At 43.1% G+C, this 26,141-nt stretch overlaps 3 protein-coding genes across 5 annotated transcripts; 1 reads left to right on the top strand and 2 right to left on the bottom strand.

Annotated features, from left to right (window-relative positions):
* Positions 1 to 7,526: 7,526 nt before the first annotated feature.
* On the bottom strand, positions 7,527 to 11,511 carry LOC141371924 (histone H3.1-like). The gene is made up of 2 exons (XM_073890151.1): positions 11,485 to 11,511; positions 7,527 to 11,243 (listed from the first exon to the last, which is right to left on the bottom strand). Exons 1-2 carry the CDS (start codon positions 11,509 to 11,511, stop codon positions 10,851 to 10,853), a joined length of 420 nt encoding a protein of 139 aa, XP_073746252.1. The 3' UTR covers positions 7,527 to 10,850.
* Positions 11,237 to 12,081, bottom strand: LOC112838328 (histone H2A type 1-E). The gene has a single exon (XM_025891173.2). It carries the CDS (start codon positions 12,009 to 12,011, stop codon positions 11,619 to 11,621), a length of 393 nt encoding a protein of 130 aa, XP_025746958.1. The 5' UTR covers positions 12,012 to 12,081; the 3' UTR covers positions 11,237 to 11,618.
* Positions 12,082 to 12,200: 119 nt separating this feature from the next.
* LOC112838330 (histone H2B type 1-K) lies at positions 12,201 to 23,442 on the top strand. 3 transcript variants are annotated; one of them, XR_012377266.1, is made up of 4 exons: positions 12,201 to 12,720; positions 14,299 to 14,493; positions 18,192 to 18,318; positions 19,853 to 23,442. XR_012377266.1 is itself a non-coding variant. In XM_073890149.1 (2 exons), the coding sequence occupies exon 1, from the start codon at positions 12,337 to 12,339 to the stop codon at positions 12,715 to 12,717; it is 381 nt and encodes a 126-aa protein (XP_073746250.1). In that variant the 5' UTR covers positions 12,201 to 12,336; the 3' UTR covers positions 12,718 to 12,720; positions 14,299 to 16,235. The 3 variants fall into 3 exon arrangements, 1 of the variants encoding a protein (XP_073746250.1); XR_012377268.1 differs by lacking the exon at positions 12,201 to 12,720 and adding an exon at positions 12,947 to 13,391; XM_073890149.1 differs by lacking the exons at positions 18,192 to 18,318; positions 19,853 to 23,442 and having other exon boundaries at positions 14,299 to 16,235.
* Positions 23,443 to 26,141: the final 2,699 nt, after the last annotated feature.

Genomic DNA, 26,141 nt, shown 5'->3' with positions numbered 1-26,141 from the left:
ACCTTGCGGTGGCGCTTGGCGCCGCCCTTGCCCAGGCCCTTCCCGCCCTTGCCGCGGCCAGACATCTCCGGGAAGCCGGACAGCGGAAAAGTGCAGCCGGGGCGCGCAGCTCCTTTTTATAGGCAACCTCTGCGGACCAGAGTGAAAACCGGCAGAGCTGTGGCGGGACGTGCCTCTGGGTTGGAGGAGGGGATCTGGAGAGGCACCGCCCGCTGCCGTGGGGCTCCCTTTTGTTCTCCGAGCGCTTTCTAGCCTCAAGACCTAAGGCTATTTTTTTCTCCTCTTCTTATGTGTTTCCCATTCCATCCTCGTGAAACAAGGCAACTTTAACACTGTAGATACATTTAAAAAAGCGCAGAGAATAAAATATGCTGTTTTTATCTGCACGTATATGCATACATTTTCTTTTTCTAACGGTATTTGCACAGACTATACCATTTTGTAAAGGTTTTCTCTTTGTTATGGGGGGGGGGAGGGGAGAATATGCTCCAAACACTAACTTCCTAGAAGTAGAACAAGGTGTGCTAATAAAATAGAGAACTTTAAGATCTTCCAGGTGTGTGGCTAAATTCTCTTCTACCACCAAAGGGGTACCAGGTTTCATTTTCAACAGCAATTCCTATTATAACTTACTCATACTGAGTAGAACCGATTAAAAAAAATTTTAACTATAATAACCCAGACTTGGTTTCTTGTATAGAGAATTAACTTTTTAAAAATGTTAACAGGCTGGCTAATCAGTACAACATATTATATATTTTCTCCACTGATTTGAGGAAATTAATTGTTCATATATTGAATAGTTCACTTACTCCTTGAATTTTCACTGTTCTGCTGATCAGTCTGTACTGCTGAAGTATTATAGTTACTTGTAACATTGAAAAATATCTTAGTATTTGGCTATACATTCATTATGGTAAATTTGTTAGCTTTGAAATATTGTGTCCTCCTAACCTGAAAAATACTGAATCTCTCCATCAACCTAGGTCTTTAAGTGTTTAATCTCAGTAGCGTTTTTTTCTAGATAAAATATAATTAAAGACATTTTTTTAAACTTGCACTGATTACAAGAGCAATTAATTTGTCATTAATGAACAAGTAGAAAATTCAAATGCAGGGAAAAGAAAGTATACTTTGGTCTCAGAAAATCTTTATTAAAAGAATATACTTAATATTATATACTTAGTTAAAGTATATATATATAGACAATTTTACTATTGCTTAAATTCTGAGAAAATTTAATCACTCTTCAGCATTAGCTTGTAATCCCCTTGTTATCCAATTATTTTCTTGCTATCGTTTATTTCAATGAGTTACTTTTAGCAGTGTTACATTACAGTATTTCCAAAGTATCCCATTTAAATTTCATAAAATATATAAAAATAATTTTTAAATGTCATTAAAATATTGAGAATTTTTTCTGCATTTATGTTGCAATAGAAGAAAACTTGCCAAACACTTGAAGAAACAAAACTGATTCAGACAGTGGGAGGCGAATTCAGTATATTTTATAAAGGGGGTTAGCATAGGTTAGTTTAAGGGCAAATACAAATAGAAAATAAGAGACTGACTTCTCCCTGAAGGTCCCTCTATTTTCTTTTTTCTCTTTCAGAATTTCTTTCTCTGTCCTTTCCAAATGTAGGTAAATCCTTTTGACTGCTAAATAAGTCTTTGGCCAGCCTCTTAACTCAGGAACTTTCCTCACGGATCTTTGAGTCCTTTATTTTGAAGTGTCATCATCAAGGAAAACAGCACTCTATTTGCCAGTTTCTTGAAAGGGAAATTTAGCTTCAGCTGGTATCTGAGTCCACATTGCAAATCCTACCTAATGTAAAGGGTTGTATCCACTTAGCTCTAAAAAAGTGAGATTTCTTTCTGTCTTTGCCATTTCTTTAGAAGATTGCCAGTGATGAGCATAATCTGGCTTTATGCTTAGTGAACAATAACATCGTTTTTTTTTCTTCCTCATATTTCCCCAACGTTAGTTCATTGGAATACATTTTACAGACCCTACCTTCTCTACTTTAAAAATCAGTAAAATTCCCATCAACCAGTAGCCTCCCTCTTTATCTGATTTCATGGATATTTGCATAGCCACTAGTCATGATAAAAGGTAGCAATGGATGGATACCTGAAAAGTTGGTCAGGCTCTCTATAGTTTCTGAAATTGATAGCCAAAGGTATTTATTTTTCTATAAACCTACAGTATATTATTTTACAAAAATACAAAGCCATTTGGGCTGTTTTCTAATACTAACTGACTTTAATAGATCAGGATAAACTTCATTCGAATCAAGGTATTTTCCATGTATCTTTCACAGTTAAGGGTAGCTGAATATGCCACCCAAACTATGCCTCTTTGTCATAAGGATCATTTTGAACTGATTATTTTTGAGAAATGGCATATACAGGAGTATGTCTGAAAATAGAAGTTACTTTTTAGTAAGAGACATTTACATTTATAAAGGAAATTGGCATTTCTAAGTACCAGGAAGGAGGACTCTAAATTACAGGAGAATTTTAATGGAGAAGGCACCTACTTTAATGTATATATCAAAACTTACCCTTGTTTATCTCGTTTTTCCTGGTATTGTCTCATAACTGTCACCCCCCCCCAACACATACTCCTTTCTTTTGTCTTTAGCTGAAGATGGTATATAAGGGGGTAGCTTGGCCATCTTGGGGAGTTTATTCATTTTTCCTATCTCGCATGTCTACAGGAGGTATACATGTTGATAAAATTTTGGTTGTTTTTCTCTTAATAATCCCAAGAACTGAAACAGGTAGAGGGAAAATTCTTTTTTCCTCCGTGACACAGGACACCTCACAGCCAGCGGCAAGCTTTCTTAGTCACACTTGTAAAGTACATCCTGTGCCTACTGCTTGCTTTAGGCCAAGCTGCCACTGTGTCTCGGACTTCCACTATTTAGGCTAATTTATAGCCTTACTTCTGAGCTTTGTATTCACCACACACTTGCCTTAATGAACTTCCAAAGTTATGTAAGTTGGGTTTATGCCATTCCCGTGTTCAAAACTTAGAATGGTCATTTAGAAGGATTTGCAGAACTCCGCTTGGCATGATCTGACCTCTGCCTGTGTCTGTGAACTCACTTTCTACCCTTATTCCCTCTGCTCTTGATCTTTCTTACACATTCTTGACCGTAGACTTGATCTTTACCTTCTTTACGCTCTGTGATCCTGCTGAAACACTTCATGTACATGATGGCTTCGGGTATTTGCATTATCTTCTTAGAAGACTTCTCCCAGCACACCTGGCAGAATGGCTATAACCAGTAACACAGGAAACGACAGATGTTGGCGGGGATGCGGAGAAAGGGGAGCCCTCCTACACTGTTGGTGGGAATGCAAGCTGCTGCAGCCACTCTGGAAAACAGTATGGAGGTTCCTCAAACAGTTAAAAACAGAGATACCCTATGACCCGGCAATTGCACTACTGGGTATTTACCTGAAGGATACAAAAATACAGATTCAAAGGGGTACATGTACCCCGATGTTTACAGCAGCATTATCAACAATAGCCAAACTATGGAGAGCACCCCAATGTCCATCGACTGGTGGCTGGATAAAGAAGTTGGCATATATATACAATGGAATATTACTCAGCCAGAATGAAATTGGAACTAGAGGGTTTTATGCTAAGCGAAATAACTCAATCAGAGAAAGACAATTACCATATGGTTTCACTCATATGTGGAATTTAAGAAACAAAACAGATGAACATATGGGGGAAGAAAGGAGAGAGGCAAACCCTAAAACAGACTCTTAACTATAAGAAACAAACAGGGTGGCTGGAGGGGAGGTAGGCAGGGGGGATAGCCTAAATGGGTGATGGGTATTAAGGAGGGCACTTGTGATGATAAGCACTGGGTGTTGTATGTAAGTGATGAAACACTAAATTCTCCTCCCGATACTAATCTAATATTTATACTCCATGTTAACTGGAACTTAAATAAAAACTTGAAACAAACAAAAAAAGGATACTTTCCCCAAAAGAACAACATAATTTACCACCAGGTATGATTCAGATCTCTGCTTAAATACTCATCTAGTCAGAATTTTTCTAGGATCATTGTATTGGTTTGACTCATGTTCCCGCTCTTACCCCCAGTTTATGTCTACCTGGTTTCCTCAGAATGTCACTGTATTTAGAAATAAGGTTTTTACAGATGTAATTATTAAAGATCTTGAGATTTAGTGTGGGCCTTAAATCTAATGACTGGTGTCCTTACCAGGGGGAGGGGAGGGCACAGAGACAAGCAGGGAAGAAAGCTCAAGGAAGATGTTGGAGATGAGCCGCCACAAGCCAAGGAACACCAAGGATTCCTATCCACCACCAGGAGCTGGGTGCGAGGCATGGAATTTCTCCCTCAAAGCCTCTAGAAGGAACGCAACCCTGGTAACTCCTTCATCTTGAGCTTCTGCTAAGCCATCCAGTTGGTGGTAAATTGTGACAAGCAGCGCAGGAAATGAGTATCGTCACCCAAAAGGGAAGACTCACAGCTGCACCTGCCTCTCCACAGTCCATGAACCTGATAGCACTGATCACAACCTAAAATTTAATTTTTTTTTTAAGTTCATTTTGTTTCTTGCTGGAATATAAATGCTCTGAAGGCAAGGAAATTGTCTTGTTCCCTTTGCATGTGCAATGTCTAGGGTGTGTCCTAGGACAGTGGTCAAAGGAACGAATGACTTCTCTTAAATAGGTGATATTTTTCCATTTCATGGAGAATTTTATAATTTATTACCTTCTTCATTGAATCTCATGTTTCCAAGTTGATGCTACCATAATTTTGAGTCTAAAATGTGTGTGATGTGGGTGCCTGGGTGGCTCAGTTGGTTAAGCGACTGCCTTCGGCTCAGGTCATGATCCCGGAGTCCTGGGGTCGAGTCCCGCATCGGGCTCCCTGCTCAGCGGGGAGTCTGCTTCTCCCTCTGACCCTCTTCCCTCTTGTGCTCTCTCTCATTCTCTCTCTCAAATAAATAAAATCTTAAAAAAAGTGTGTAATGTAAAATAAATGGCATATTACAAGTGTAGTTAGCGTTTCATTTTTGTGTGTTTCTTTTTTAAAAAGAAAACCACAGGCCCAAAATGGCTTCCCTTAGGTTAAGGCCCCAGGTCAGCAAACCAGGGCTTAATACCTAATCGAATTGCAGTTTCAACCTTCTCCAGAAATGTAAATTTTGACCAATCAGAAATTTTCTGGTAAGCACCAAAGAGGTAATCTGTCCCAGGGACCTCCTTTGCTCCCAAAAGGAAGGTGAGGTGATCTGCGTGACCAGACCCCCTGGCCTTTCCGCTAACAGGTGATCTGGCCTGAAACGACCCTTTTTCTTTTGTTTATACTTTCTTGCCTCACCCTTCTTATAAAACATTCCATTTTATATATTTCCTCAGATGCTGCCCAATTCGTGAAGCATTTAATGAAGTCAATTAGATCTTCAAATGTACTTGGTTGAATTTTTTTAACAGGTTATTGGCTCGTACGGTCTATTTTGCTTGCCTACTTGGGTGTTTTAGATCTGATGAAATTTGGTACTGAATGCTGCAATCACCGTGAACATGTGTCTTCGTGCCATTTGATCAAATAGCTCTTCGGAATAAACCCATAGAGGTTCATCTTAACCAAAAAAATTTTTTTAAGATTTTATTTGACAGCGAGAGACCAGCTGATCTCTTAGCTCAGGCAACAGACCCGAAGGGCGGAGTATCCCATGATGGAAAGTGGAACTACCCTCAAGCATTAACCACCACCCAGACCAGTCTGAACTTAGCCCAACTCCACAGGTGGGCCACGGAGCGACCCACGCAGTGACTTGACAGTCACCTGTACCTCATTATCATACTGAAATCTGCCCAAGGAGGGGTGCAGGGCTCGTTTCCGTAACACGCAATGTGCGTCTAGGCATGTTTACGGTGCATGTGCAATCTTATGCCACCTCTACATTCAACGAGGAGGCCCGTCTTCCTACTCATCCTAACCCTAAATAAAAGGAACCTGTTCCCCCTTGCCTGGGGAGTCATGGCTTTGGAAGTTATCCCCCTGACCTCCTTATTTGCTGCAGATAAACTTTCCTTTGTGCGACAACTTACCTGGTGCAGTTTTTACTTGAGAGAGAAGAGGGGGGGAAGAGCAGAAGGAGAGGGGCAAGTGTGACGCGTGCTGAGCGCCCAGCCCAGGGCCGGCTCGATCCCACGATCCCACGATCCCACGATCCCACGATCCCACGACAGGAGACCATGGCCTGAGCCGAAACCCAGAGCCAGGTGCTTAACCGACGGAGCCACCTGGGGCCGTCGCTGTCTGTGACTCCCCAAGAAGTGAACTCACACATGAGTTCCGTTACAACGATAGAGGTTTTGGGTGTGTATTCCGTTTGCTTTCAGATGTTATTCCACATGAGAGAAATCCAGGGCTCCTGTTTCCCTTTGGTTTGGGTTGCAGCCCACAAATTAGTGATGAGGGAGCAGAAGGCTCGCTGAGGACGAAGCAGCAGCTGACACCCTACCCCCCCCCCCCCCCCCCGTGATATATGTGACATTCCTCAGGCACTCTGGGCTGCCCTAAAGGAAAAACAAATGGTTCACTGATAAGATCACAGTCCTGCAGGACTGGAGTCTCCCTCAGTTTGCAAATGTCGGAGTGATTTACAAGGAAGAGAAGCTTTCTCATCAATAGCCTAACTTCCAGAGACCCGTACCTGGGTTCCTGAAGCCCTAACATCACCCTCCCCTCCATAAAATTAAGGGAGGCTGAGGCGGAAGGAAATGTAAATAAAACTGAATTTCTTCTAAACCCGAAGCCCACTGACAAGGACGTGTGATAGGAGGAACGTAACATTCCTCCAGGAAACCCCCAACCGTCTTCATGCTGGTGCCTCATTAGAGGGGAACCAGCCTTGGCTGGACGATGACCAGGCCTCCAGGAGCCGCAGGGTCTTTGGCGTATGACAGTCCTTCCGGGCTCTCCCCTCCCCAGCTGCCAAGTGTAAAGTCAACCACACGGCACAAACCAGAGCAGCTCTGCCTGCCCCTGGGCCCTGTCCCTGAGCTTTAATAAAACCACCTTTTTGCCCCAGAGACGTCTCAGGAACTCTTTCTTGGTCGTCGGCTCCGGACTCCACCCCACCGAACCTCACATATATTCTAAAACTTCATCATTACGGGACATAAAGGGAAAGGAGCAGAATCCAGCCCAGGCAAGGGCAGGTCATCAGGCTAAAGGAAGGAGTGATCACCGTCCTTCCCCCTTCCCTCCCAACCTCCCCACCATAACCACGGGGTTTTCTTACTGTCTCTCTGCACTATTATAAAAAGTCCTCATCAAGCCTATGGAACTTGAAATGAGTACATCATCCCAACTGTCTGTAATGGATGTATAATATGTACAAATAAAAGAAAAAGTGCTCAATTACATTAACACAGAACATTAAATTTAAAATGAAAAAACAAAAAGCCTTAAAAGTAAAGAGAAAGCTTTCATTTGCTTTAAAGTTTTTGTTTAAGAAATGTTGTGTATCATTTAGAAATAATGCAGATTTCAGATTTTTTATTAATAGACCCAATACTGTACTAATACTCACAAAATATTAGCATTAGGTATTGAGAAGTAGCAGAATAGTCCACCCCAAAATATTCCATTCTGGCATAAGGTTGATTTTGAGCTGAAGGCATTTGAGATGAAGCCGATAGAAGAAACGCTCTTTGTCAGGAAGTAGATTTACAAAGCTGTCCCTCCTTCCCTCTACCTGGAAGGACAAAGGTTAATCCCAGTGTCAGAGTAGACAGTTGGGGAGGCCCTAACGGGATTCCTGGAGGCCAGCAAGGAGGCGGCCGCGGCCCGCTGTGGGGAAGACCAGAGGCCTGTGCTGGCAGCACCCACGAGAGGCCGTATCCCACCGGGCAGGCCCACGGTGGCGGCACCACGATGGGAAAGCCCTGAGCAAGTGAGGAAGAAAAGGCAGGAAACCCTGCTTCCCTCCCCAAGTAATAGATATTCTGTCGCCTAGTTAACAACTGTCAATAAAAGACAGAAACCCAACCCCCAGGACACACAGTTGAGCTCACCATGCTCTCACAACTTGAAAGTGTACTTTTGCTTGAATAAACTTTCCTGCTTGTAACCCTCATACACTGTGTTGTGTCTGCCCTTGAATTCTTTCTCCTGAGGAGACCAAGAGCCTTCTGCGACATCTTTGATACGGGTTGGGTCCAGACCTCAGGGCCCAGGGTCTCCCAGTTCACCCAGCAATACCAGTAGACAGCTTTAAACCTTTATCAATGGAGAAGGTGCCAACTTAAATCTACCTAACAAACTTTATTCTTGTTTTCCTGGTAACCTTCCCATAACTGACTTCCCAGCACCTTTTGTCTTCGGCTAATAGGGGCCGAGGGCAGGATGCCCCAAAGATGTGCCACTTTGCCGAGATGATTGTGAGCTGAAGACAATAAAGACCGTGTGGTCTTGAAAGAAACTTTTGTCCCTCCCTTAACTGCAAAAAAGAATCTAATTTGGGGTCTTTCCCAGAAGAGGATTATGAACAGAGATAAAAGTTTATCTGAGTGACCCATCTGTTCGGCAGGGCAAACATCTAATTACAAAACACCTGCTCTTCTTATTGCCCCATGAAGGTCATCTCCTCTCTTCGAAACCCCAGACCCCTTTTCCTTAGTTCAGAATGAGACAGACGCCGCCTTCTGCCTGTCTTTGGAATTTCCAGGTCTGTGTGGATTCCCTGTACAGATGCTATTAAATTAGACTTTTCCCTTGTTAATCTTCCTCATGTCAATTGGATTCTTAGTCCAGCCAGAAGGACCCTTGAAGGGGACAGGAATTCTTGCTCCCTGACAAGCTGAAGACAGTATTTAAGCGGTATTTCTAAGGCACCTTGGGGGTTCCTCGTTGTCCCCAGTGTAGCTGCCACGTTTACACGAGGTACACATGTTAGAAAGGAGACAGCAGGCCCCAAATGGAGTCCGTTGTATAAACCCACATCAGCAAAACAAGCTTTAACACCTAATCTCCTCCTAAGTCTCACTCCCGGATTCCCACGCCCACCCCCAGGAATGTAACCTTTCACCAAGTGCAATTAACCTAGACTGCTAGGGAGATAATCCATCCAGTGTCCCGGCCAATCCCTTGAGGAGGACGACCTTGCCTGAAACAGTGCATTCTTTGCTAATAATTTCCTTTTTCTGCCGCCTTTGCACCTTTAAAAGCCTTTTCTTTTCTATAGCTCAGCAGAACTCCTTTGTATTGCTGGATGGGATGCTGCCTGATCCATGAATCATTGGATAAAGCCAATCTGACCTTTAAATTTACTCAGTTGAATTTTTGTTGTTTAACAATGTTAATAAACTTCTGTGTGTTTTTCTCTTGGGAAAACTTTTATTACAGGGATCTCAGCCAAACACTCAGAAGAGTAGAGGAAAAGTCATTTTGCTTTCCCTATAATGGGAAGACATATTTAAGGACAGAACACGTAAATAATGAGTAAAATTATTTGTGTTACACAGCTTCTATAAAGCCCATCAAAAAGTCAAATATTCTATGGGGGGGGGTGCATCTGAGTGCCTATCATTATTAGATCCTGTTGTCAGCATTTATTTTTATTCCAAGAAGTCATATGTATACCAGGATTAGAAGTAGTTATATTTTACCTTAAAAAAAGTAAAGTACAAGAAATAGGAAAAAGGGTATGAATATTAATATGACAATAGACTTTAAGTGTTAAAGAAATCCCATATAGGAAGGGGTGCTTTCAGGGAAAAATTACAATTGGGTTGAAAAGTCATGGGTAGGTCAACCAAATATTAGAATAAGGGTTTTTAACCTGGAGTCCAAATACGCCACAATACCTCCAAGGATAAAAATCGTCAGTGCATGGTTGGGTGGGGGGTGGTAATGAGGAGAAACCCCATAAGTTGGGATGGGGAAAAATATAATTTACTTTTGACTGATCTTTAGCATTTCCCTTTATAATGAATTTAGGCCACAACCTTAGTCCCTGTGAGTTTGTCACCCAAAGGAAATCACAGATAATCTCATTTCTCATAACAATTGCCAAATTACCTTGAACCGTTATTTTACTTGTCTAATTACTGATGGCAATTGGGCTCACCAATATTGTATTATGTAATATGTTCACAGTTTAGGCACATATGTCAGTCTTAGCAAATTTATTCTTAAAAATATGTTGATAACTAATAGGATTTTTTCTTGCAATTTTTGCATTTTATGCACTTCAAATATTCTGAGAAGGATTTCCATAAATGTCAACAGGCAAAGGTGTCCATGGCATTCAAGAAGAAACCGCTAAGAATGCTTTTTTTCCCCCTTTTTGAGATTACATCATCAGTGAACGGGGAGTAGGAGGCAAGAATCTGTGCCTTGGGCAATAAAAACCGTTGGCAGGGGTTTTCCTTATTTCCTTACAAAAGCAACAAAAGTTAGGTGTGATGCACATCAATCGACCTTTCTCCATACCTAACCCTGCCCGCTGGGAGGAGGCCAGGGGTGGTCAGGAGCCCACCACACACTATACTCCATTTCTAAGCAGCCCTCTGTCAAAGCAGACCAGAATCCTCTATTTATAGTATTTTCCTTACTCGCACCTTTAAGTCTGTAAGACAGAACAGCCTTTGTGATTAGCAACACTTTACATTTCAATAGCACTAGTTATAGGAAACATTCTTTATATGTTAAGGTGTGACCAATTACGCTGTGGCAACAGCCTTGACGACTTCAGGCTCCAGAATGGTGTCATAGCTACCCATGTAATCCCAGTATTTTATTCATTTGGCAACATCGAGGGTGGTGGAGGGCAGTGCCTCAAAGCCTATGTACTGTTAGGAAAACTGGATGCGACTCTTGGCAGCCTTCGGATGGGGGAAGACTATCCTGCAGTGAAGCTCTCCATTGACTGGTAGGAGACCGGATGTCCTTGGGCATGATGGTGACGCGCTTGGCGTGGATGGCGCACAGGTTGGTGTCCTCGAAGAGCCCCACCAGGTAGGCCTCGCACGCCTCCTGCAGGGCCATCACGGCCGAGCTCTGGAAGCGCAGGTCGGTCTTGAAGTCCTGCGCGATCTCGCGCACCAGCCGCTGGAACGGCAGCTTGCGGATCAGCAGCTCGGTAGACTTCTGGTAGCGCCGGATCTCGCGCAGGGCCACCGTGCCGGGCCGGTAGCGGTGCGGCTTCTTGACGCCGCCGGTGGCCGGCTGCTAAACTCAGCCAGGGAGGCTTTTGTGCACCAGAAAACTTAATTGACAAAAGCTAATAGCTCCCTGTGGACGCTCACTGACTAGGTAAACAACTAAACAAGGTATGCAAGGAGTGTTTTCCAATTACCGCCAATTCTCAAATGGGGGAAAACCTATCGTTCATCGCAGGCCTAGGCTTTAATGTACTGTTCGGCTTTCAACCCGGGATACAGGATAGATGAGAATGGCTCAAGTTTTCTACGTTCCAGTTTCTCTTCTCATTTAGCATATAAAACACATGTTAAAGTTCTTTTCCAGAAAATATAAGTGGCCCTGAAAAGAGCCTTTGGTTTGGACTCAACTTACTCGAGCTACAGTAAATGGTTATATAGACCACTACTTGCCCTTGGCCTTGTGGTGGCTCTCGGTCTTCTTGGGCAGCAGCACGGCCTGGATGTTGGGCAGGACGCCACCCTGCGCGATGGTGACGCGGCCCAGCAGCTTGTTGAGCTCCTCGTCGTTGCGGATGGCCAGCTGCAGGTGGCGCGGGATGATGCGCGTCTTCTTGTTGTCGCGCGCCGCGTTGCCCGCCAGCTCCAGGATCTCGGCCGTCAGGTACTCGAGCACGGCCGCCAGGTACACGGGCGCGCCGGCCCCGACCCGCTCGGCGTAGTTGCCCTTGCGGAGCAGGCGGTGGACGCGGCCCACCGGGAACTGCAGGCCGGCCCGCGACGAGCGCGTCTTGGCCTTGGCGCGAGCCTTGCCGCCTTGCTTGCCGCGTCCCGACATCACCGCCCCACACACACCGCGAGCAGCTGCCAAACCTAAAGCGCCAGCCCAGCACTTTTTATAACCCTGTTGGGCGCCAAAAGGGAGGTTGTGCATTGGCTAAGACTGTGGCTTCGTATCGCCCAATGGAAATGCAACTTTGCGATCCTTGCGTTCCGATTGGGCAGGACTAACTTCTGACGTTGGGTTGAACAGTCACCAATCAGACGCAGGGTGTCATTTACGCCTTATTTGCATAAGGGCTTCTATATAACCCGGACAAGGGGCGCCTTGCTTACGCTGTTATTTCGTTTTTTCGTGAGCCCTTTTTGGCGTTGTCTGCAGCATGCCCGAGCCCGCCAAGTCGGCTCCGGCCCCGAAGAAGGGCTCCAAGAAGGCGGTGACCAAGGCGCAGAAGAAGGACGGCAAGAAGCGCAAGCGCAGCCGCAAGGAGAGCTACTCGGTGTACGTGTACAAGGTGCTGAAGCAGGTGCACCCCGACACCGGCATCTCGTCCAAGGCCATGGGCATCATGAACTCGTTCGTCAACGACATCTTCGAGCGCATCGCGGGCGAGGCGTCCCGCCTGGCGCATTACAACAAGCGCTCGACCATCACGTCCCGGGAGATCCAGACGGCCGTGCGCCTGCTGCTGCCTGGGGAGCTGGCCAAGCACGCCGTGTCCGAGGGCACCAAGGCCGTCACCAAGTACACCAGCGCCAAGTGAACAGTGAGTTGGCGGCAAATTGAAAACTAACGGCTCTTTTAAGAGCCTCCATATTTTCAAAGAGAGGGCTGCTGCTTGTTTTTATTCCGTGCTGAGCTGTAACTACAGTAATTGGTCTGCGAGGTACGGCAATCACTGAACAATGTCAGACTTTCCTGTCGCGATAACTAAACCACAAGAAACGTTACCAGGCCCTGGCAAAGGTCTGTAACGCCTTTGTGCAAAGTAACCGCTCTGAGCTTGTCACCGCCCCTTGGGAACTATTTTCAAAACGGCTCTGCCACCGGTTCTGATAACCGTTAGGATTAAGTAACTGGCAGAGAAAGCTAAGCTCGAAGCAAATTCAAATACACCCCAGTTATCTGCCGAGAGTAAAGAGCTGGGCGCGGGCGCAGGGTTTGCGCGGGCAGTTTGAATTTGCCGCCCTTCCTCTCCGCGCCCTGATTGGTTGCCGGCATCTGGGAGGCAACCGCGGGTCTGGATGCGCGGAGACCCCGGGCCACTCCGGCCCGCGAGCCCCGCACACAGCAGCCCCTGGAGGAGACATTCTCCCGAGTCTGAGCTGCTTTTCATTCTCCTCGTCTTTAGTGTTCTATCCTTGTGGGAATGACATTTATACTTTTCCTCTTGGAATTTTCGTTGGAGAGAAAGGAATTTGGAGGATGTCATAATCAGTGTGAGGAGTACCCATGCTTTATTTCTAATTAGGGTGCGCTTTCCCTTTGCCATATATCCATATAATGGAAAATACTACAAGACGAGACAGGACTGGGTTGGGGGGGGCGGCGGTCAAATGAAGGCAAAGAAGCTTGATGGCTATCCTAGGTTCTCCTGAAACAAAAATCAGTATCTATTGTAAAGTTCCTTTCGTTGGTATTTTAAATCCTATGTTTGACATCGCCTGGAACCAGTGAGGAAGAACACACTCCGTGTCAGGTTGTAAATAAGAACCCGTCACCCAACAATAGTATGTCTCTGGATTATAACTATTCAATATTCTGTATCTCTTAGCTTAAAAGCCACGATCTATAAAGCATTAGGAAGCTTCCACTATGGCTGGTTTGGGGTTTACGTAATTTTAAATGGATTTAATTTAAATCCATTACCTAGTTTATCTAAAACGGATCTAAATTTAATACAGTGGTAATGCCTTAAACAATATTTTGTTAATTTCAGTGTCAAATATACATTTCTCCTTTGTTGATTCAAATCCTACTCATGTTTCAATGCCCACTTCAATCTTGCCTGCTCTGAGATTTCCTTCCGTTTTTGAGCTTCTTCTAGCAGTTTGTTCAGCATTTGGGAACTGCCTCCATATATATGGATTTGAATTGCTACTAATTGGTTTGTTGTATGTTTCCACGTAGAAAAATATAGTCATGAAAGGAAAAACAAAGAAAGAAAAGAAAGTTCTTTCCTTCATCTCCATCCCACACTAATGATAACTGAGTATCTGTAAATAAACAGAACATAAATAATTTTAGTCACTTCTGTCATATGAGTCCCCGACCCTCTCCATTAATCCAAATAGTCAGATGATAATTTCCAAGCTAAATACTTTTTTTGCTGTTTGTCTTATAGGATACAGAAATCAGAATAAAAAGCCGGAATTTGTGAGAAAAGGACAGGGATTGAGACAGAAGATAAGTCAGAGGCAATAGTCCATTCCCAGATGAAAATCTGTAAAGACTAAGTTTTCGAAACTACGATGTGGAAAAGATCCCAGCTAATTCTCCTATTACTCAGAAAATTAAACTTAAGCCGTAAACAAATCAGGTAAATAAATCAAATTTTCATCTTTGGGGTAATCTGTACCTTGAAGGAGTCCCCTTGTAAATCAGGCAAGGTTTTGTTTTAATCCTTTCCTTGAAAAACAATTACCACTTTAACCATTGCTAAATCCGCTTCAGAAGAACTGGTTCAAAGCTAAACTAACAAGGTATATCATTGAAAAAAATGTACATTGTGAAATATCATATCCCAAAATAGGTATTTGTTGCTCAAAGTACTTATGACTATTTGACAGGTCTTCCCCAGAAATCACAAACCAGAATGATGCCTAGAACACTGTGTTAGAACTAGCTGTTTGTAAATAGCCTTTTTTCCAGTTACATCAAATGATTATATTTCATTTTTCTACTGTGTATGTATTTCTTTTTAAACTAATCTGCAACAGTTGTTGAAATCGAGGCACCCATTCCCTAGGGAATTAATAGAGCCCCACTAACAAAGTCTATGGACAGATCAGTGGCCCTATATCTAGATACCATGCAGATATCTCTTCTTCCATTATACCTTTGGTGTGTTAAAGTTAATTCCGTTGTAATATAACTTTGGTTAATTTTATTTTCAAGTTTTGATAATATGTGGTAAATATGCAATTAGTAATAACTATATTTACAAACTGTCCATTGATTTGAATGACTTATTCTAAGCTTTAATTTCAAAGTGTCACTTTTCTTGATATTGCCCCCAAATGTTAGATACACAACTCTCTTTATAGAGTTTGCATTGCATGAAGACATATTTGCATTCTGCACATAAAGCAAAGCAGAATTTTTTAATTTTAATAATAAAAAGGGATTCCTGAAGAACTTGTTTTGCACATTATTAACATTTTATCTCGTCTTTATAAATGAATCTGTTCTCATTTACTATGGAAACTATCCTATACACTTGACATTGGGAAACCCGATGAACATGTGGTTTGTGCTCTGGCACACCATCAGATCTATAAAACTATGATGTATACATCAGTATTTGATTGTCACATGGAAGCGATATATACCAGGCCCAGCCCGAGCAAGTACTGAAGGAAGAAAATAATTGTTAGAGCAAGTAGCTCGCACTCCAGTTATTTCTACTTCTGAAACATGGGTATGCTTTTTATTTTTAGTAACATGAGTTTTCTATAAATTGTTGATTGAGAAAGACTATCTAGGTTTAAAAGTAGGCCGTGGCACTTAAAATTTGCATTTACACGTTAATTTCTCTAGCTTTTTTCCTCATTTAAAAAGGGGGATACAGTAGTGCTTGTGATGAATTAATTTTGCACATGCCTAGAACCCTGCCTCGCGTATGGTAAGGATTCAACATACGGGGTGTCATATGCCGCTGCTGACGCCAGTCAGAGACAGTAATAACAACGTACCACTCAGGAGGATCGTGGAAGACAGGGAAGAAAGGAGGATCGCTGCCACTGGGAAGAAGTGGAGCATTGCCTCTCATTGTTTACTTTGGCTGGAAAGAGAAATGATCTAAGATATCGATCTAAACTGACTCGTGTGTGGCTGATTTGCCTGGCGAGGCAAAGATGTGAAGGCGACAAAAGTGGAGGTTTGTTGACAAGTTTTGGGGAACAGTGAGATGGATGAACTCAGAATGGTTCCAGAGTATAAGAATAACGTTGGCCTCAGACACATGAAAAAGTGCTCAACATCGCTCGGCATCAGGGAAATCCAAATCAAAACCTCAATGAGATACCACCTCACACCCATCAGAATGGCTAAAATTAACAAGTCAGGAAACGACAGATGTTGGCGGGGATGTGGAGAAAGGGGAACCCTCCTACACTGTTGGTGGGAATGCAAGCTGGTGCAACCACTCTGGAAAACAGTATGGAGGTTCCTCAAACAGTTGAAATTAGAGCTACCATACGATCCAGCAATTGCACTACTGGGTATTTACCACAAAGATACAAATGTAGGGATCCAAAGGGGTATGTGCACCCCAATGTTTATAGCAGCAATGTCCACAATAGCCAAACTGTGGAAAGAGCCAAGATGTCCATCAACAGATGAAATGGATAAAGAAGAGGTGGTATATATACACAATGGAATATTATGCAGCCATCAAAAGGAATGAGATCTTGCCATTTGTAATGACGTGGATGGAACTGGAGGGTGTTATGCTTAGTGAAATAAGTCAATCAGAGAAAGACATGTATCATATGACCTCACTGATATGTGTATCAGTGTGATTCCTCACTGATATGAGGAATTCTTAATCTCAGGAAACAAACTGAGGGTTGCTGGAGTGGTGGGGGGTGGGAGGGATGGGGTGGCTGGGTGATGGACATTGGGGAGGGTATGTGCTATGGTGAGCGCTGTGAATTGTGCAAGACTGTTGAATCGCAGATCTGTACTTCTGAAACAAATAATGCAACGTATGTTAAGAAAAAAAAAAGATAGCAGGAGGGGAAGAATGAAGGGGAGTAAGTCGGAGGGGGAGACGAACCATGAGAGACGATGGACTCTGAAAAACAAACTGAGGGTTCTAGAGGGGAGGGGGGTGGGGGGATGGGTTAGCCTGGTGATGGGTATTAAAGAGGGCACGTTCTGCGTGGGGCACTGGGTGTTATGCACAAACAATGAATCATGGAACCCTACATCAAAAACTAATGATGTAACGTATGGTGATTAACATAACAATAAAAATTAAAAAAAAAAAGAATAATGTTGGCCTATGTCAATGCCAGCCATGAGGTCCATGCTTCCATGGAAGTTCTCAGTAATCAGGCAGACACCACCAACAGTGTGCATGGCACTAAGTTTCTTTTCTCAGTACCTTCTTACTGCCCAAGCAATTTGTAAGCAAGGTGGCCCACAGAAGAGGTTATACAGGAGCTCTTCAACATAGACTCAGCTCCAGAGAGCTGACGCAGATGCTGACGCTGCCAAGCGTCCCAAATACTAGGACAAGTGTTCTTGGATCCATTTTGTCTTGGATGAGGCAGATACTGGACTTCACTGAGATAGACACTTATTCTAGATTTCGTGTGCTTCACTCTCAGGCCATTGCTAGCAAGCTCACCTATGAATTTCCTGAATACTTTATACCTCCTATCTCAAAACACTATTTTGACCCATTTCAGTACATCATAGAGAAAAGCTAAGGCAGCCCAAAGATGGCCCCGGGACTACCTAGTCTTCCCGCATAGCACAGCCTTCATGAGCAGCGGCCTCAGCAGTTCCTGGGAGACACTGTGGAAGCGGCATCTAGGAGGCTGGCAAGTTACTGGAGTCCTGCTCAGCTACATAACGTATAGGAACTGAATAGTGACAAAGAAGAGCCATAATTTCTGCCATTGCCAAACACATTGGTTAGAGAACAGAGAGGCGGAAATGGAGGGGGTCCCTCTGCTACGGGGCTTAATCACCGACTCGAACAACCTTCACTTTCCATCCTTGCGTCTCAGGGCTCACCCTGTTGAGTTTATTGGATTTTTGGTTTTTTGTTTTTAAAAGTTGTAGTATTCAAAGGAGGAATGCCTCTGCCTGTGGACACTGAGATGACTCCATTAAATGGTTCCTTTCTAATGTAAACTTAAAGCAATTTTAATTGGATTCACTAGCTGGCTTAAGAGCTATGCGGTAAGTCTTGACTTGAGGGATTTAGACCTTTGGATTCCCCTGTTGCTCAGTCTTCTCTAAGTTTTTGTTTTCCTTCTTCCCTCTTGCACTTTCTCTTTTTAGGAGGATGGGCAGCCGCTGGAACAGAGACTGTCTGAGTGTTCGTTAAAAGGCTGTCATAAAAAATACACAATGAAAGCCGGTCAACTTAGTCTCAGAGATCTTCAAATACAAGTTAAACTACGCTACTGTAAGTTACTATAAAGTTGATAAATACACAAAGTTTCAATAATTCTTAAGAACTGGTCACTTGATGGAATTGTTTTTAGATAACTGAGTTGAGAAAAATTGGCCTGTTACCCATGTTTCCTCCTGTGATATTTCACATATTTATCTATTGAACCTAATCACTGATTTTTCTTTCCTTCTCCGTTCATATTTTATTTAGGATGTCTTGGTGCCACATAACTCTATAAGTTACACAATATATAGGTGGCCTAACAATAGAACCAGGAGAGCAGTGAATTCTGGATTATGAGCTATTTTCTATAACTAAAAAGATTTTGCATGCTCTTAAAATGTGACTGAGACATGCAAAATGGGCAAATCATCATCATTATGGAGAAGCAATATGTGGAAAAGAGTATATTCTGGTTTTTGGTCATTGTTTATTTCTCAGCTTACAAAAATTCATTGCATTTCTGTATAACAAACTTTTTCAGAAATTATTAAATATATATATATATATATATATATAGAACCACATAATTGCTGCATTGTAGGGTTAAGAAGAAATCCAATGCTTTCAGACTCTTATTTAAAGGTATTAAGTGAAAAGATGTAGTATGTTCATGGATAAGAAATATTAAATAGCATAAAGATGTCAGTTCTTCTAAAATTGGTATAATTATTTAAGGTACTTCCAGTCAAAATCCTTATGTTAGTTTTGGAATTTGGAAGTTAATTTTCACATTTATTTGAAAAGCAAAGTGATAAAGAAAAAATCCAAGAAACTCTCAATGCGAGGTACACATGATTTAGTGATAAAAGACTTATATAATACTATGTGGTACTGCACAGAGATGGAAACATTCACCAACTGAATTAGATAGGAAGCCAAGGAGCCCATCTAATTTTTGGTTGAAATTTCAGAAAAGAGAGAGGTGAGATTTCAGGTTAGTGAGGAAAAGACGGGTGGCTCAAAAAAATTGATCCGGGCAACTGGTGATGGGGTGGTTGTGGGGGAAGACCCCTAAATGTAAATAGAACACCACTAAGGCCTTCCGAAAATAAAACAGGAAAATATGACTATAGAGAAGGACTTTTTAAACAAGAAACAAAGGTACCATGAAGAAGAGTGTTAATTATATATCTCATTAGAGAGGCATTTTCTCTTAAGCGATTTTGCAACATCAAGACTTCTAGGTTCTTTCTTCCTTAATGTGGGAAGGAGAAAATATTAGTCAATGTCAATTGAAAGTGAAGAAGGGATTGAAAAGTCTGTTTCCCCTGAAATCTGACCTTGACCTCTGAGGTCAGATCTTTAGGTTCAAACCTTCTTTTCTTTTCTCTCTCCTTCTGGTTCCTAATTCAGAATAATGAAAGTGTTAAGATATCTTTCCTATTTTGTCTATAGATACAGAAAACAAGTTTGTTTGCTTGTTGTGTAAAAAACTAAGGTTTTCAGAGGAAAAGTGTTTCAATTATAATCTTAAAGATGCTAACTTTTATGTGAATGAAATATGAATGGAAACTATCAGTAAGATACTACTTTTGTTTTTTAGGAAACTTCTCCCCGGCACCTTTCACAGAAAGGCTCTACAATGACAGTCCATGAACAATGAGAATTGCCATCACCCAGGTTATCTTTTCTCGACCCTTTTCCAAAGAGCAAACTCGACTATTTGGAGATTTAGTTAAGTGATACGAATTGAGACAGATTTGGGAGACACAGCCATCACTGGAATCCTAGTTCAGGAAAATCACTGTAAAAAAGTATTTGAGGCAACTGAGGGTTGTGGTTTTTTGTTTGGTTTGGTTTTAAAGCACTAGATATTGGATGATGTTACAAACGATCACTTCTGAGTTTTTTTCGGTGCAAGATTCTTGTATTTTGTTTACCTCTGTATCTGCTGGGACGTCTGTGACAATACTCGAGCCTGAAATGGCGAGCTTGTGTGCCCCGCCCGCCCGAGGAAGCGCGGAGAGCGAACCGGTGCCGGCAAGATGCTGGTACTCCCCGCAGATTCGGGGTGTGCTCCCAGCCTCCCCTGCACACCCCCCCCAAAGTTTTTTAAGATGTCGGATCTCCTTCACTTTTGGTCAACAAAGGGTGACACAGGGGAATCCAGACACGGAGAAATCACCACGACTTAAGCGAGGAACTGGAAGAGGGGTGCGCCGAGGGAAGTGTGTTACTGGAAGGCTCCTCCTTCCAGCCCACGTGCGGGAGAGCGCCGCACGCTGTCGCCACCTGCTGGCCGTTTGGGACAATGCAGATAAAACTTGGTTTTGTTGTATGGTTTCTATTAGGCAGTCAGTTGCAGGGGCTTCACAATTGCATACATAAAGAACACAAGAAGCAAACACAAGAAACAATCCTGCTCCCAACGTAGTCCTTCACCGCCCAGTAACAGGGAGCCACATTTACCAGTTTTGTGTGTAGTGGTCTGGAACTTCATACAAACACACACAGAAATGTGGACTCCTCCCCCCCCCAACACACACACTTTCATTTAAATGGCCAATGGTGATGTTCGCACGGTTCTACCCATTGCTTTTCTCATTGCCTAGCTTAGAACCCTTTCCTTAATAACTAGAGCGGCTGAAAATTCTCGGCAGGTGCACCCTAGTAAACTAAGAACGGTAACCCGAGGCCAAACCTGTTCCTACACTGGGAACCCCTAAAAGTGAGCCTGATGCTCATCTTTGAGAGGGCCGAAGCAGGTCAGGACAGCGGTGGGATGGGACCTCTGGGCTTCGTAAGGGGAGACACTGAGATCCTAACACCGAGCATCACCTTGTCAGTGGGGCCGTGGTTAATAGTCATCTTTTATCATTGAGCGACCCCACCCTAATTTCCTATTCCTACTTTCTACTCTATTTGTCTTCGTAATATGTACCAAGATCTGACATGCTGCATGTTTTACCTATTCTTTGGCTTCTCGTCACCCTAACACCCTCCCCACTAAAATGTAAGTTCCTTGAGAGATGTATTTTTCTGTTTTAGTCTATTTTGGTCACTACTTATATTTCCCAGCTTCTAGAACAGTGCCAGGCACAGGGCACATCTCTGAATAAATGAGTGAAGTCATATTCCTTGGTTCCACTGTTGCCAAATGGGAGATCCTCAACGACTTTTCTTTACTTCCTTTGGTGGATGATCCAGAAGATCAGGACCTTCCTTCATTAGGGAAGACCCGAAGCCTGCCAGTTTCAGGGCGTGAAGCTAATGGGAAATTCTAAATCCCCTTCTCTGAGACTGCTGCCTTCTGGATTTCCATTTCTCCTGGAGGAGAAACCCTGGTGTCTAAGGACGTCTCCCCTAGAGCCCCCAGAGGCCCATCCCACCCTGCACCTATGGTGACTGCCGCTCAGAGGCGCTGCTGTTCAGGATTTCCCTGCTCATCCAGCCGAGGGACCTCATGGCTCTCTGGGTGGGCACGGTTAATGTGTGCCTTTGCCTGGCCTTTTTCCTTCTCTTTCACTTACCTCCAACTCACTGCCTTCTGAAAGTTCCATCACTCTTTCACTGGCCAGACTATGAAGCAGGCCATCTGGTCCAATGAGTGAAGGCACACATGACTGCCAAACCTGTCTCCAGCCTCAACTTCTCCTTCCTTTAAATCTGCACTGGTAACCGTGTGACCTGGGACGTTCTTCAAAATACCACCAAAACCACCGCGCAGGGATCATCGATCACCACCGCCATTCAGGGCTGTGTGTCAGGGAACCAGAAAAAGGGAGTCACTCAGCTTGTTTTATTTAATCCAATTTATTATTTTTTTCACAAACATATACTATTATCCTCATTTTAGAGATGGAGCTGAGGCTGGGGCAGGGGTGGGAGGGTGTGGAGTAGCTTCCTAAAGTCACGTGGCAGATACCCGGCAAAGTCAGCGTTGACAAGCAACACGTGTTACCCCCAAATCTGCTTTCTCCACCCCAGTCCATGTCCCTCCCCCTCCCTTCTCCACGAGTGCTCACCAGCTCATTGAACATATTTACACAGCTGTGGGTTTCTTCATGCACCAGAAAGACATCCCCACCTGCAACGGCTTGCCAAATCTTCCAGATTTTGCTCCTGCAAGTTCTCTTTCTGTTCATTCATTCCTTCATCCAGTTGTGGTACACAGTGTTGTGGAGGAAATGCCATGTCACACAGAGCTCACCTCTGACTCCAGAGGCTGATAGAAGGCACATGGCCCAGCATCTGGGGCTCTTCCGTGTTGGGAATGTGCTCTGGTTTCTCCACCCCTGGTGGCCCCTTTCTGATGGCCCACAGCTAAAGAAAGAGACCTCAAAGCTCAGTCTGACCACGTGTAGGAGTGCTGACAATACTGACTCTGTTCTTGACTCCGCCCTCTTCGGGTTTGCAAGATGGCCTCTTTGGGGGCTGTGTTCCCAGCCCTTGGAGACTAATAGACATACTTTAGGAATGACTGCCAAGGGCTGGATGCAGCGGGTCGGGGGGCTTGCTGTGGCCTCCCATGAATCTATTAGAGATAACATAGTCTCTCCCCTTCTTGACACACAGATGGGGTCACAAGATCTAATTAAAGGTTAGCTGTCAGTTAGGTGCAGGTGACCCCTTTGATCTCACTACAGTGCCCTTCTGCGAGGCTCCCCCTTGCTCTATAAAATCTGGGGACTACCGTCTGGACTTTTCAGAAAATAGCCATGCAGCTGCCCTGTCTCATTTTCCAGCAGATTCTCCGTCAGTAAGTTACCCTGAGTAAAGTTCTGTATAAACTGTACGGAGCCCCCTGTTTAGTTTTCTAGTCTCAAAGCGCCTTCTCAGTTTGGGGCACACTTTACTGTCCCCTCCCCCACCACCTAACAGGCACGTCACTCCTCCGCCCCGAGTTCTTCAGAAGATCTTCTATCAACTTGACCTGCATTTCAAACCATGACTCGACACCATCTACAATTTCCCAGCTCATTAAAAAAAAAAGTCATTTCTACCACGAACGACTGTTTCATACCGAGTTACTAAACACGTTCTTTCCTCAGAAAGAAATTCCCATTCCCAGGTCTGTGGCCTCTCTGCTCTGTTCTTGCTTCAGCCTTACCCTTGTTCATTCTCGATTCCTTTGATCTGATAGAGTGTTTTCCTCTCTCCCCACCCAGCTCTTTCTTTAAACTTGTTTTGTGTTTTCGCTCTTTTGCGGGGGGGGGGGGGGGGCTGGGTGGGAGGGTGGCTTCTGTTTTGAACATCTCCCATCTCCTCAAGAGCAGTAACTATCACATTGGAACCTAGTGCACATTCCAACACCTAACACGTGGACTTCAGAAATTGGTGATTTGTCTTGGAGAGTGGAAAGAACTGGTTTTTTCTTTGGAACAACTTTTTATAGGTGTCAAGATAGGAAATAAGAAAACAATTTGTATCTCTCATTTTCCCTAATTGACAGCCTCCTCTGTTCAGGCCTTTGTGATGTTTTGTACCAAAGAGGTTTGTCTTGGTATGTTTCCTGCTGGAAACAAAATGTGACTTCTCAATTAAAAATTCCAAAAGTGTACTGGCATGCTCTTAAATGTTGTCCATAGGGTGCATATCAAATAAGTTATTTTCTAGGACAATAGCTTGTTGCTTTGCAATCCATTCTACTTACCTGGTAAGCAAAAGACATTGGATTCAAATCCTCACAGGATTTTGGTTTTGCATGTCTAGTACTTCTTGATACTTACTTCTTCCCACAAAACCTGGCCCTGGATTAAGCCTCATTTGCCTTATCTAGTCAGCTCCACACCTGACCTACAAGCACCTGGATAATTGAGAATAATATAATAGTGTATGATGGTGCAGGGCGTGTGGGTAGCTCAGTTAAGCATCTGCCTTTGGCTCCGGTCATAATCCCAGGGTCCTAGGATTGAGCCCTGAGGTGGGTTCCCTGCTCAGCAAGGAGTCTGCTTCTCCCTTTCCCCTGCTTGTAGTCTCTCTCTCTGTCAAATAAATAAATAGACTCTTTTTTAAAAAATGGTGTATAATGGTGCAATAAATAATAACTGCTGAATAAGTGCCTATTTGCCAAGAACTGTTTCAGGCATCTGGGAAGCAAAAAGGAGTGAGACATTACCCTTCCTCTCATAGTCTAATAGAAGAGACCAAAGATACTTTTATACTTAATCCCAATAATCCCGCTGCCAGGAACAGAAGTGATGTGTTCAGGGCCTTCCGCAACTCCACAGTCCCCGGCTCCAGGGACCTAGGACTGCGATCCCATTTGTTTCCATGCTCAGTCCTTCGGGCTCCCATGAACACAACCCAGGAAGAGGCAGAATGGCCTCCTCCACATAGAAATAGGACCAGACCCTCCAAACTACTTCAGTAAACTCAGAAATCATCCTTTGCCAGTTTCCTTCTATTCCATTCTGATAACAGGGCAGGTCACAGTGTAACACTGTGTTTGGGCTTTCCAGCATTATTTGATTCAAATACCATTTTGAAATATTTTTATTTATATGCTTGATTAAAAAAGTTCATCCTTTGTAAAATATCAAGCTGAGGATTAACAAACCATAGTATCTTTGAATTTATGTTTACATTAATTATGTTACAAAGTCAATACTTTAAAGTTTGTAGATTTGAATTCTAAAATTTCTTTATTGATTAAAAATAATATACACATGCTAAAATGTTCGATTGACTCCTAACGGCCTGGAAGTTATGGTAACATCTTATTAGGGCTAAAGTGTTATTTTGTACTTTAAGAATGCTTACAAGACAATTTCAGGAAATGCTAACAATTTAAAATTTAATGTCCCTGGTTACTTTTCAGTTGCTTTTAGTTTTTTGGGGTATTATAAGCTCCGTGAATATTTTTGTGTATGTCTTTTGGTGAACTTATGCATTCATTAATTTCAGGCATATAATTAGGAGTAGAACTGACAGTTTATAAGGTAGTCATACGTTTACTTTTCATAAGCACTGACAAATATTTTTCCAAAACAGAGAAACCAATTCAGTCTTCTCTCAGCAACGTAAAATGATTTTAATTGCTTCATATCTTTACCTTTATAACTTGTTAGGCTTGTTGACTGTTGTCCTTCTGAGAAGATGTGCAGTGGTATTTCGTTGTTTTAATTTGAATTTTCAGTTCCCAGGTGAATAATGATGTTGTATACCCTTTCATATGCTTCCTGTACCTTGAATGTCATTAAGTGGAGGAGATTATTTATATCTTTGAGTATTTTTTATTGGGTTATTTAACACTTATTTGTTGATTTTTAAGAGTCTTTTCCATATGCATATTTCCATATGGACATATCACTGACCCAACACAATTTATTAAGAAGACAACCCTTTGGGGCGCCTGGGTGGCTCAGTTGGTTGGGCGACTGCCTTCGGTTCAGGTCATGATCCTGGAGTCCCGGGATCGAGTCCCACATCGGGCTCCCTGCTCGGCGGGGAGTCTGCTTCTCCTTCTGACCCTCTTCCCTCTCGTGCTCTCTATCTCTCATTCTCTCTCTCTCAAATAAATAAATAAAATCTCAAAAAAAAAAAAAAAAGACAACCCTTTGCCCATTACACTTCAGTGTTTGTCACAAATCAGGTGACTATATACATGTGGGTATATTTTTAGTCCAATACCAATCACCCTTACTACCATAGCTTAAGATAAGGATTAATATTAATTTAATAGTCCCCCAAACTTGTCCTTCTTTTATGATTGTCTTTGCAATTTTCATAAGTATTAGATCAAAGGAGACATGCTTCCTAACTCAGGGGCTGGCAAATAATGGTGTATAGGCAAAATCTAGTCCATCAGCTGATTTGAGTAAAGTGTTACTGGAGCATGGTTATGGCAGTCACTTGTGAGTTATCTAAGGCTACTTTCTCGCTACAACAGC

This window comes from Callorhinus ursinus, unplaced genomic scaffold (genome assembly GCF_003265705.2).
Source record: "Callorhinus ursinus isolate GAN/ISIS: 27379988/994484 unplaced genomic scaffold, GSC_fseal_2.0 scaffold129, whole genome shotgun sequence".
NCBI lineage: Eukaryota > Metazoa > Chordata > Mammalia > Carnivora > Otariidae > Callorhinus > Callorhinus ursinus.
This window is presented reverse-complemented; position numbering and strand designations above follow the sequence as displayed.

What these genes read in the sequence shown, in the direction of transcription:
- LOC141371924 (XM_073890151.1), bottom strand. Translation starts at nt 11,511, where the DNA reads ATGCTAAATGAGAAGAGAAACTGGAAC. An exon ending in ATGAGAAGAGAAACTGGAAC is followed by an intron (nt 11,244 to 11,484) that starts GTAGAAAACTTG and finishes GGCTGAGTTTAG; the next exon opens with CAGCCGGCCACCGGCGGCGT.
- LOC112838330 (XM_073890149.1), top strand. Translation starts at nt 12,337, where the DNA reads ATGCCCGAGCCCGCCAAGTCGGCTCCGGCCCCGAAGAAGGGCTCCAAG.
- LOC112838328 (XM_025891173.2), bottom strand. Translation starts at nt 12,011, where the DNA reads ATGTCGGGACGCGGCAAGCAAGGCGGCAAGGCTCGCGCCAAGGCCAAG.